Below are 11803 nucleotides of genomic sequence, written 5' to 3'. Positions count from 1 at the left end.
TAAAGCTATCCGGTTTCGGATAGTTCGGATACTTTATAATAAGTTAGTTATCCTCAACTATTTTTATATACTTTTAATAGATTTTTAAATTAAAATATATATTTAGCTATGTTATATGTATATATAATTAATATTTTTATATATTAGTATTCGTTCGGTTCTCGGTTCGATTATTTCGGATATATAAATATAGGAACCATTCGGGTATTTGAGAGTATTGGTCCGGTTCAAGTTTCGGATATTTGGGATCGGTTCCGGTTATTTTGCCGAGGCCGAAATCGGACCGCACCACGTTGGTTTGGGAAGCCTCTTGTGAGCTATACACGTAGCATCACTCTATGCACGTGTTACATGCATGATCTTCGCGCTGATGTGTACCATGTATAAGCTTTAAAATATAAGTTTTGTGTATATTCATTGTTCGTACACAATTTTAAGTTTTTAACCAAAGCGAATGCATATAATGGATCAATTAGTGCTCTCATGGAGCATCAAACCTCCTCTAATATCACCATCACGTGCTCAGCTTATGACCACGCTCAAGAAGCCTTATGTCTTGTCTTTTTCGCCGTCGTTGAGATTAGGTAGTAGTGTGAAGGTGTTTGCAACGGCGTCTAGAAGGGTGAAGCTGATTGATCCGGAGGGAGAGGAGAAGGAGATCGAAGTAAACGAAGATAGTTGCATACTTGAATCCGCGGAGAACGCGGGGATGGAACTGCCATACTCTTGTAGGTCAGGGACGTGTGGGACTTGTTGCGGGAAGATAGTGTCCGGGAAAGTGGATCAGTCACTAGGTTCTTTCCTCGATGAAGAGCAAATCCAGAAGGGTTACGTCCTCACGTGCATCGCTCAACCACTAGAGTACTGTGTCGTCTACACCCACAAGCAAACCGATCTCTACTGAGTCACACACTATGACATATTGGTCCTCAATATAAAGGCCCGTTTGTTAAAGCCCACAAAGAAATGGAATAATATGGGGTTTTGTCCAGTTGCACATATGGATGAATACCGTTGGACTTTTATTTAAATATCTTCTGTGTGTGACTCTGGATTTTTTCTAATATTTTTAGGTACGCTTACATTTTCATCTTTATTTTTTTTTTGCTAAAAGGTTAATATTCATATTGACGAGAGAGTTAGATTTACAAAATCTTCAACAGCACTACTACCATGACAAAAAAAAGGTGAAAAAACATAGTGGAGCTAAAGAGAAGACCTAAAAAAATCATTATCTAAGCTAAAGAGACATAAGAGAGCTGAAATGCTTCATTTTCTTCCTGGCAGTGATTATAGTCCGGATGTCTCTGTCGATAAGCCGGAATACCACAACTGTGGAGATGGAGATTTGGTTGTGAATGACGTTGTTGCGCTGCTTCCATAGATGAAAAATAGTAGCTCGTGAAGTGAGTCTACGAAGGATAACGAGAGAAGGATTTGCAAACATAAATAACAGAAATAGATATGATATTGAGAAAACAAACAAAAATCGTTAAAAACAATGTAAAATTATATGGCTGGAAGTTGAATTATCATTTAATAGAATAAATTATATGCAGATGCGAGTTGTTGACTAACAAAAAAAGAAAAAAAAAACTATAGAGACGAAAATAATATTAGAGAAATAAATAAATCTGAAAGATTTCATACCATTATTTTTATTTGGTTCAGTCGACATGAGAAAGAAGCCTTTCCACATGGTTCATCAAACTTCCGCCGGTCCAAATTTGAAAACAATTAAAATAATCCCGGCAAAATAAAATGTTATTTTAGGTTTGGGCCATACATTTTTTTAGCAAACCGGCACCTTATTTAATTTTGGAAAAAGCAAATAAAATTAAAAACCCTATTTTCTTGAAGAGGCGTTGATTTGACGCAGGACAAAGACAACGTTGATGAAATAGATAAATATAAGTTAAATAAACAAAGAAACCCCTAAATCTGAAATTCGAATCCACCGCCATCCCTAGCTTTCTCTCCCTTCGACGGCGTAGCGTTTCTTCTCAATCTCAGTTTCGATTCTCAGTCTGTAGTGGTCACAATGAAGAAAGGAGCGAAGAGAAAGGGAGCTTCAAAAGCGGGTCGCAAAGGAGCCGTCGCGGAGAGTCAGAACGACGAGGTGGTTGCCGAGTCTCTCGAGGCGTCGACGCAGGAAGAGAGTCAGCAACAGCCTACGGAAGCAGTCGCTGAGGAGAACGGGGAAGAGGCCAAGGGAGTAAAAGAGGAAGAGGAAGTTAAGGCGGAGGAGAATCAGGTCGATGTCGCTTCGTCTTCCGAGCCAAAGGAGGACGTTAAGGAGGAGGAGGATGGAGATGGAGATAAGAAGAAGCCTGCTGGTCGCGGTGTTGGTAAGCGAAAGAGGGCCACGACGAAGAAGGACACCGAAGTGAAAGAAGAGAAGAAACCTGCTGCGAGAGCTAAGAAAGCTCGAGTGGCTAAACCACAGGAGGAGCCTGAGTACTTCGAGGATGAGCGTAATCTGGTAATGCTTTATAGTCCTTAATATCATTTAAGATCTACCGCTTGGATTAGGCTTCTCGTTTAACTTGCATATAAGCTATAATATCTTGCTCTTAGTTGCTAGGAAGATGAGTGGGTTTAAGTTATCTTAGTTCCATATATGGTATGTCATGGTAGGTTTAAGTTGCTTGGGGGAAGCTTTCGTATGGAATGCTGTGGTATATCTAATTCCCATGATATCTTGAAGTTTTCTTAATGCTGCATGTGCCTTTCTTTTTTTTTTTTGCAGGAGGGTTTGTGGAAGGCAGCATTTCCAGTGGGAACTGAGGTATATTGTTTTGAAGAACTTGACTTCAACGTTGGAGTTGCTGTCTCTATTGAGAATTCAGTTTGTTTTTGTGCTTATGTTTGTTAAATTGTGATGGCAGTGGGACAAATTGGATGCAGTTTATGAATTCAATTGGGATTTCAAGAATCTTGAGGTAAGTTTTTTCATGTTTGGATTACATTCTCCAGTTCCGATGTGTATTGTTGAGTCGACAAGTTTTCCAGGGTTGATGAGATTCTGATATTTGTGTTTCTTCATTTGTATGTCAGGAAGCATTGGAAGAAGGTGGTTTGCTCCACGGGAAGAAAGTCTTTGTTTTTGGGTGCACAGAACGTAAGCTGTCTCTCTTGCTCCTGTTCTTGTATTGATTATTGATAGTTGGGGTCCTTGTCCTTAGACTTGTTTATAGCATCTGGCTCTTTTGAAGTGCTTAAAGCTCTACCAGGCTGTGCAGTATACTCTCTATATTTTCTTGAACATTTGCTTATAATTCCTGTTTAATTTTCTCATTTCATCATTACAGCTCAGTTAGTCCCCTACAAAGGCGCAAACAAGATTGTCCTTGTCCCGGCCGTTGTGGCTGTAAGTTCTTGTTTAAATCTCTGCCAACCTTTGCTTGCTATCGTCGGTCACTGGATTCAATATCATGTTTTATGATCTTGTGGTGAATTTATCCTTTCTATATTTGCAGGTTGAATCACCTTTTCCACCTTCTGATAAGATAGGAGTCACCTCGGTTCAGAGAGAAGTGGAGGAAATCCTTCCGATGAAGACGATGAAAATGGACTGGCTTCCTTACATTCCGTTTGACAAAAGGTACTTAGTCCATGAGTTCCACTTGCATCTGAACACATTTGTTTACTATTCTTTTTCGAATGTTTACTAGCATTTGCTAATTACCTTTGCTTTTTTTCTTCCTGCAGAGGTAGACAAGTTGATAGGATGAACTTTCAGATTTTTGTCATGACCTGTACGCAGAGGAGGTAAGTAACATGTCTATTCTTTTGTCTTCTCTTATCACTTATAGAGTTAAAAAGATGAATGTCTACTTGCTGTGTAATGATTTTTGAGTTACATTACATATGATATTTTCATTAGAACATGAAACATGGCTTCACGTTGCATCGTTTGTTTCGCCATTTCTGCCTAGTAATTTGTCGTAGGGGCGCAGGATTTTATATTGCAAATCTTTATTCTCAAGCAGATGTATTGTTTGAATCTGCGAGTTTTGGTGTACTCAATTTAGCTTTATATTATCTGCAGAACTGCTCTCAGACATATGAAGGAAGATCGTGTTAAGAAGTACGAGTACTGCCTTCCATGTGAGTTTTGTTTCTCACTACTGATATTAGCTAACATTTTCAGAGAATCATTTATAATACATGGCATGCTTTTGGTATATTAATTGTTATGCATGTGGTAAGTAAATAATATCTGATCTGTCGTTTTTTCTCTTTTTTTTTCTCCTATTTGCTTTGCAGATTTCTATCAGCCATTCAAGGAAGATGAACTCGAACAGAGTACTGAGGTCCAAATAATGTTTCCCTCTGAACCACCGGTAAGTCTCCTCGCGAGTAATGAATGTGTTGGAACTTGGAAGTGGCAGTTTACACAAAATGTATTATTTTTCTTCTAGTAATCAAGCTTTAATGTTCTGTTTGTGCAGGTTGTATGTGAGTTTGACTGGGAGTTTGACGAACTTGAGGTGTGTGCCTTTGGCTTTTCTGTAACGATGAAACTTGAAAACATCTTAGCACTGCTTCGTCCTTGTGTGTTCTTGCATTCATTATATGGATTTTTGTGCATGTATTTCAGGAATTTGTGGATAAACTGATTGAAGAGGAAGCCTTATCTGCAGAACAAAAGGATGAGTTCAAAGTAAGTGGAGCTGTATATATAACTCAATAGCCAGTTCATGACGGTTGAAGAGTTGTCTAAGCTCTTTTGGTTTTATATCTCAGGAGTATGTCAAAGAGCAAGTTCGAGCTGCAAAGAAAGCTAATCGAGAGGTAACGTATAATCACGCCAAGATGAATGATATATATATTATGTGCTGTAGATTGTATAACACTGTTTTGCATACGGAATGATCCTTGCAGGCCAGAGAGGCTCGAAAGAAAGCAATAGAAGATATGAGCGAAGAGACTAAGCAAGCCTTTCAAAGCATGAAGTTCTACAAATTCTACCCTCAGCCTTCACCAGAAACACCAGATGTCAGTGGCGTCAAGGTAAGAACAAAAATTGTTCATCAAACAGTTTTGTGTGTGGCTTGTAAATTGTTACAAAGTCGAGTTAATATGTAAAATGTGGTTTACTTGTTTGCCCTTTTTGCAGTCGCCGTTCATCAACAGATACTATGGAAAGGCTCATCAAGTCCTTTGATATCTCAAATCTTGAGAACCCCGGAATAGCTTTTCTTGGCAGCTTCAATAGAAATCAAAACTTATATTTTTTTTATCACAGGTGCCTCTCAGAAACTTCTTGAGCTTTATTTATATTTATAAAAAGGCAAGTTTGGACGACAAAATGTACTTTTTACATTTATGAGTTTGTATTCTCCTCCTAAAAATACTTGAGATCTTAGAAGAGTCACGGGAACCAACCTTTTTCGGTGGAAATTTGGACACAACAATTTATAATATTATCCTTGAATTTTTTTTGTTAGTATGCAATGGCATGTTCTAATTATTCTAGATGATTAGTTTAATACTACTACATGCTAGGAAAAGCAGAGTATTTAATAATGGTATTCCAGCTTGTTGTCAAGTTTCGACAATAACAAAATGATATTTATTTTGATGGACCCAATATGATGTTGAAAGAGAGATTAACATATAAAAATGTGTACATGTATAAGTGGAATAACTTTGGCATCTTTCATTTCATGATTAGAGAAAATGACATTCTAAAAAGGACCAAATAAATTGACTCTTCGAGATCTATGTTCATATTCTGCATATCAAAAATTTTGTCGCGACAAATTTGATTGATGTATACATATTCCAAGTGGGAATATATTATCAATCAGTCAAACAGTGCCAATAAATTTTTAAAAGAAAATGATTAATTTCAATCCGAGCATATATTGTAAGTTAAGTATACCAAATGACCATGGATCTTCATCAACCTCCAGCTAACAATAATGAACTTTTCTTACTTGTAAAAATTCATTTCACTGGGTTGGATGAAATGTAAAATGTAATTTTTAGTCAAAACAATCTAACACTTGTTCATTAATATTTTTGTTAATTATAAATTTAAGATCATCAAAATGATGTTTATATGTAGCTAATTTGTCTTATATAAATTTATGCAATTCGGATCAACCAATTCTTCTAAACAGAAATTAGCTCTAAGAGTTTTAAAACAGCAAACAAAATTTGACATGTTGGTTCATAAGAATCGCAGAATGACACACCCCGTTCTTGTCTCCCCGTCCCGTTTTACGACGGTATTCCCGCGTTGCACTTCTCCGTCACGTATCGATTGCATCATGTGAAGAAGGTGGGTTGGTGCGAATTTTCTCAAGAAAAGAAAAAAAAAAGACAGAACGACTCAACGACATGCCATTGTCTTTTCCAGTCTGTTTTTTTCACTTATCTGCAAACTAATCATATTCCTTCCACCACTTCTTCTTTTTCTTCCATATATATATATATATATATATTTTAATTTATACTGAAGATATTTTTAACTAACATATTCGGTATACCTTTATCCGTAATTCTAGTCCACTGAGTACGTTATGAATTAGTAGTGTTTTGGTTTAGTTAGTTTAGGAAGAAGATCAAATGAGAAAACTCATAATTGGTAAAAAATAATTAAAATATGAAACTATAATCGGAAATTATTAATTGATTTGATTGACAGAAAATGTAAAGTAATCTCATCCATAATTGCGTTTGGGGAGAAAGAAAGACATACCATAATAAATAACAAAATTTAATTAATATAAAAAATTCTGTAAAACCTCGAACACTCTCTCTCTCTCCACACACACATACTCACACTCTCTCTCTCTCTCTTTCTTCTTCCCTCTTCCAATTTTCCAGAATCTAGGGTTCCGAGTTTCAATCCCTAAATCTCCGTCTCACTGTCATGAATCTATAAGGTTTACGTCCTCCGTTCACATTCTCTCCGGGCTAAAATGAGTCCTCCTCTCCACACTACTCTCGCTCTCTGCTTCATCTCTCTCCTCCTCCTCCTCGGTGCCAACGCCGTGACCGAGCCCGAGCTCCGATCTCTACTCGAGTTCCGCAAAGGCATCCGCGACGAGGCCTCTAACCAGCGCATCTCATGGTCCGCCACGAGCAGCCTCACCGACCCCTCCACTTGCCCCGAGAACTGGTCCGGTATCTCCTGCGACGCGGAAACCGGTTCGATCGTCGCAATTAATCTCGACCGGCTCGGTTTATCCGGAGAACTTAAATTCAGCACGCTAACCGGTCTCACCTCGCTTCGCAACCTCACTCTATCCGGAAACAACTTCTCGGGTCGGGTCGTCCCTTCCCTCGGAGCCATCTCGTCGCTCCAGCGGTTAGATCTGTCGGATAACGGATTCTACGGGCCTATCCCGGGTCGGATCTCGGATCTCTGGAACTTGAATTACCTCAATTTGTCTGTTAACAAGTTCGCGGGCGGGTTCCCGGGCGGGTTCCGTAACCTCCAGCAGCTGAGATCTCTCGATTTGCGCGGGAACGAGTTCTGGGGAGACGTTGGCGAGATTTTCGCGGAGCTGAGGAACGTTGAGTTCGTTGACTTGAGCTCTAACCGCTTCCACGGCGGCTTCTTAGCTTTATCAATTGACAACGTCTCCAGCATCTCCAACACTCTCCGTCACTTGAATCTGAGCCACAACGCGTTGAACGGAGGATTCTTCGGCGGTGAGTCGATTGGTTCGTTCAAGAGCCTCGAGGTTGTTGATCTGGAGAACAATCAGATCAACGGCGAGTTGCCGAGTTTCGGATCGCAGCCGGGGTTGAAGATCTTGAAGCTCGCGCGTAACGAGCTGTTCGGTACGGTGCCTGAAGAGCTGCTGCAGAGTTCGATTCCGTTGCGAGAGCTTGATCTTAGTCAAAATGGCTTTACAGGTGAATTGAAAAAAAAATTTGATTTTTTAGGGAAATTATAATTCCTTGACTGTAATTTCTTATTCAAGTGCAGGATCAATTAGTGAAATCAATTCGACGACTTTGAATTTGTTGAATCTTTCTTCTAACGGCTTGTCTGGGGAGCTTCCATCGAGTTTTAAAAGCTGCTTAGTGATAGATCTGAGTAGGAACACCTTCTCAGGAGATGTGTCTGTTGTTGGAAAGTGGGAAGCTACTCCAGAGTTTCTTGATCTGAGCTCAAACAGCTTGTCAGGAGCCTTGCCGAACTTCACTACTGCGTTTTCAAGATTAAGTGTGTTGAGCATCAGGAATAACTCTGTCTCTGGCACCTTGCCTTCTCTGTGGGACGATTCAGGGGCTTCTCAGTTCTCTGTGATTAATCTCAGTTCAAATAAGTTCAGCGGCTCGATCCCGCAAAGCTTCTTCGCTCTTGCAAGCTTGAGAAGTTTGAATCTTTCTATGAATAGCTTGGAAGGGCCGATTCCTTCTCGTGGCTCGCGTGCTAGTGAGCTTATGGCTATAAGTTCTGATCCTCAGATGGAGTTGCTTGATCTCTCGACTAACTCTTTGACCGGTGCGTTACCCGGAGATATAGGTACAATGGAGAGAATCAGAGTGCTGAATGTTGCTAATAATAAGCTGTCTGGGGAACTTCCAAGCGAACTCAACAAGCTTACTAGCCTTGAGTTTCTTGACTTGTCAAACAATGATTTCAAGGGTCAAATTCCTGAGAAGCTTCCTTCCGGAATGGCGAGATTCAATGTGTCATACAACGATCTATCAGGGACCATTCCGGAGAACCTCAGAAGCTACCCACATTCATCGTTTTATCCTGGTAACTCCAAGCTACGTCTCCCAGGTGGGACTCCATTGGGTTCTTCTAATGGTGTGCTGGCTGTGCATGAGAAAGCACATGATCATCGTTGGAGGCTTAGCATAAAAATAGCTATCATTGTTGCTTCAGTTGGAGCAGCTGTTATGGTTCTTTTTGTTTTGTTTGTCTACCATCGAACACAGCTCAAGGACTTTCATGTGAGGAACCAAGCCACGAATAGAGACACCAAATTTGGACGCTCTTCTCGCCCCTCTTTTCTCAACTTCACCTCAAACGCTGAACACCAGTCATCATCTTTGAGCTTCTCAAACGACCACTTGCTCACCGCAAATTCAAGGTCGTTATCCGGGATACCAGGATCCGAACCTGAAATAACTGAGCAGGCTTTACCAGCTACTTCAATCCCCAACCTCCTTGATGATTACCCGGCCACATCTGGACGGAAGTCTTCTCCAGGAGGCTCCCCTCTATCCTCGCCCCGTTTTAGCGACCAGCCTGTGATGTTAGATGTGTACTCACCCGATCGTCTGGCTGGAGAACTCTTCTTTTTAGATGTCTCACTAAAACTAACGGCGGAGGAGTTATCACGAGCTCCTGCAGAAGTTCTAGGTAGAAGCAGCCACGGGACGCTATACAAAGCAACTCTGGATAACGGGCATATGTTAACCGTGAAATGGTTGAGAGTTGGACTCGTGAGGCATAAGAAAGATTTTGCCAAGGAAGCTAAAAAAATAGGGTCGCTAAAACATCCAAACATTGTCCCACTGCGAGCATACTATTGGGGTCCCAGAGAGCAAGAAAGGCTTCTTCTCTCTGATTACATGGGAGGAGAAAGCTTGGCCATGCATCTATACGGTTAGGAGCTCTTTTTAATCAAAGTCTCTTTTGCTTCTTTACTGTCTCTAAAAGTAAATCGCCTTTCTCTGCAGAGACTACTCCTCGGAGGTATTCTCCAATGTCTTTCACCCAAAGACTAAAAGTTGCGGTTCAAGTGGCGCAATGTCTTCTTTACCTTCACGATAGGGCGATGCCACACGGGAACTTAAAGCCAACAAACATAATCCTCACGAGTCCTGAGAACACTGTGAGAATAACAGATTACTGCATTCACCGTCTGATGAGTTCATCTGGTGTAGCGGAGCAGATACTAAACATGAGTGCGCTCGGTTACTCAGCTCCTGAACTTGCATCAGCTTCAAAACCAGTTCCAACGCTAAAATCCGATGTCTATGCGTTTGGAGTGATTCTTATGGAGCTTTTGACTAGACGGAGCGCAGGTGACATAATCTCAGGCCAATCAGGAGCCGTTGATCTGACGGATTGGGTGCGGTTGTGTGATCAAGAAGGTAGGATAATGGATTGCATAGACAGGGACATTGCAGGTGGGGAAGAATTCTCAAAGGCAATGGAGGATGCACTTGCTATTGCAATCAGGTGCATTGCCTCTGTAAATGAAAGGCCTAACATCAGACAAGTTCTTGATCTTCTTAGCTCATTATCTTCTTGAGATTTGTTTTTTTTTTGGGTTCTTTTGTATATCTCCATGGATATATCTTCATCCATCATCTCATTTTTTTTTCCTGGTTTTATGTTTCTTTAGTAGTTTGATCAGATGATTCAGATCCTCAGGTGTTCTTACATTTTTATATTTTTTGTTGATTATTTTTCCCTCCCTTTGTAAAGGTAGAAGAAAAACTAATCCCATTGATTCTGACAGAACAAAGTTTGGGTTTGGTTTATTGATTTTCTTAAATTTAAATCATTTTTTCTTTCCTCCTATTGTGTGGATTATATGATACAGTAGTTATTATAAACATCATCACACTATCATATAGTATAGTACATTGAAGGACACATTATGAGTTTTGTTTTCACTAGAAGACTGTTTTGTTTTCACTAGAAGACACATTGTAAAGATGAGACACTTTGTTGTGACAGCTGTATAAATCTGGACGAAAATAAGCTTCCACTTGTGTAAGTAAGAGAATGTTGCTTTTAAGCATGTAACCGTAAGGAACCAAATTCTTTTTTGGTTGCAATAAATGAAAAAGTTTTAAAAACAAAGGTAGGTTTCGGAGATTGTTTTCGGGACGTTGGATTAACTTTTAGTAAGAAGATCTAATGGTTGAGAAACTTTCATCCTTAATGGCTGAGAAACTCTCATCCTTCGATATACAAAATTTGATTTTTACTTTTAAATACTTCTTATTGTAGTTTTGATTTTTAATTTTCATATGGAAACTAACCGAGAACTATTATCATAATATAATTTCATATGCTAATTTCTTATTGTCACGACAAAATATCACTCATGATATCCACAGATCTGTTGTTCACGTATCTCATGTCCACCACTATCCTATCCACCGAATTTCTTGTCCAAGAAACTCATGTCCATCCATCTTCTACACATCGAAACTCATGTTGTTGTTTGCTATCCACAAAGCTGTTGTCCACGTATCTCACATCCACGACTATCGAAACTCATGTTGTTGTTTGCTATCCACAGAGTTGTTGTCCACGTATCTCACGTCCACGACTATCATATCCACCGATCTCCTATCCATCCATCTTCATACACATCGAAACTCATCTTCTACCAGTCTCCAATCCACGCAACTCCCCTTAACTCATGTTGTTGTTTGCTATCCACAGAGTTGTTGTCCACGTATCTCATGTCCACGACTATCATATCCACCGATCTCCTGTCCACGAAACTCTTGTCCATCCATCTTCATACACATCAAAACTCATCTTCTACCAGTCTCCAATCCATGCAACTACCCTTAACTCATGTTGTTGTTTGCTATCCACAAAGCTGTTGTCCACGTATCTCATGTCTACGACTATCATATCCACCGATCTCCTGTCCACAAAACTCTTGTCCATCCATCTTCATACACATCGAAACTCACCTTCTACCAGTCTCCAATCCATGCAACTCCCCTTCACCAATCTCTCATCCACCAAATGCCCATCCACAAGACCACAAGATGTCTCCAAATACATCGAAACTCATCTTCTACCAGTCTCCTATCTGTTGCGAAAAGCTTCCCGCTCTCGGGAAGG

General features: G+C 40.0%; 3 protein-coding genes across 3 annotated transcripts; all 3 read left to right on the top strand.

Annotated features, from left to right (window-relative positions):
* Positions 1–420: 420 nt before the first annotated feature.
* On the top strand, positions 421–1047 carry LOC106426733 (probable ferredoxin-4, chloroplastic). The gene has a single exon (XM_013867466.3). The coding sequence runs from the start codon at positions 455–457 to the stop codon at positions 902–904; it is 450 nt and encodes a 149-aa protein (XP_013722920.2). The 5' UTR covers positions 421–454; the 3' UTR covers positions 905–1047.
* An 817-nt stretch (positions 1048–1864) lies between these two features.
* Positions 1865–5442, top strand: LOC106419478 (protein HEAT INTOLERANT 4-like). The gene is made up of 14 exons (XM_013860273.2): positions 1865–2482; positions 2750–2788; positions 2889–2942; positions 3058–3121; positions 3312–3370; positions 3480–3604; positions 3712–3771; positions 4052–4110; positions 4270–4346; positions 4455–4493; positions 4604–4666; positions 4750–4797; positions 4888–5016; positions 5123–5442. The coding sequence occupies exons 1-14, from the start codon at positions 2042–2044 to the stop codon at positions 5168–5170; spliced, it is 1305 nt and encodes a 434-aa protein (XP_013715727.2). The 5' UTR covers positions 1865–2041; the 3' UTR covers positions 5171–5442.
* Positions 5443–6739: 1297 nt separating this feature from the next.
* LOC106426776 (probable inactive receptor kinase At5g10020) lies at positions 6740–10507 on the top strand. The gene is made up of 3 exons (XM_013867507.3): positions 6740–7878; positions 7952–9589; positions 9664–10507. The coding sequence occupies exons 1-3, from the start codon at positions 6936–6938 to the stop codon at positions 10239–10241; spliced, it is 3159 nt and encodes a 1052-aa protein (XP_013722961.2). The 5' UTR covers positions 6740–6935; the 3' UTR covers positions 10242–10507.
* Positions 10508–11803: the final 1296 nt, after the last annotated feature.

Source organism: Brassica napus, chromosome C9 (genome assembly GCF_020379485.1).
Source record: "Brassica napus cultivar Da-Ae chromosome C9, Da-Ae, whole genome shotgun sequence".
NCBI classification, from domain to species: Eukaryota; Viridiplantae; Streptophyta; class Magnoliopsida; order Brassicales; family Brassicaceae; genus Brassica; species Brassica napus.
Note: the sequence above shows the minus strand (reverse complement) of the source record. Positions and strands in the feature narration are given on the sequence as shown.

Excerpts from the sequence above, each read along its gene's own strand:
- LOC106426733 (XM_013867466.3), top strand. The coding sequence starts at position 455 with ATGCATATAATGGATCAATTAGTGCTCTCATGGAGCATCAAACCTCCT.
- LOC106419478 (XM_013860273.2), top strand. The coding sequence starts at position 2,042 with ATGAAGAAAGGAGCGAAGAGAAAGGGAGCTTCAAAAGCGGGTCGCAAA. Across the intron at positions 3,122-3,311 it reads TGTTTTTGGGTGCACAGAAC|CTCAGTTAGTCCCCTACAAA; the intron begins GTAAGCTGTCTC and ends TCATCATTACAG. Across the intron at positions 4,347-4,454 it reads TGTTTCCCTCTGAACCACCG|GTTGTATGTGAGTTTGACTG; the intron begins GTAAGTCTCCTC and ends CTGTTTGTGCAG.
- LOC106426776 (XM_013867507.3), top strand. The coding sequence starts at position 6,936 with ATGAGTCCTCCTCTCCACACTACTCTCGCTCTCTGCTTCATCTCTCTC. Across the intron at positions 7,879-7,951 it reads TAGTCAAAATGGCTTTACAG|GATCAATTAGTGAAATCAAT; the intron begins GTGAATTGAAAA and ends ATTCAAGTGCAG. Across the intron at positions 9,590-9,663 it reads CTTGGCCATGCATCTATACG|AGACTACTCCTCGGAGGTAT; the intron begins GTTAGGAGCTCT and ends CTTTCTCTGCAG.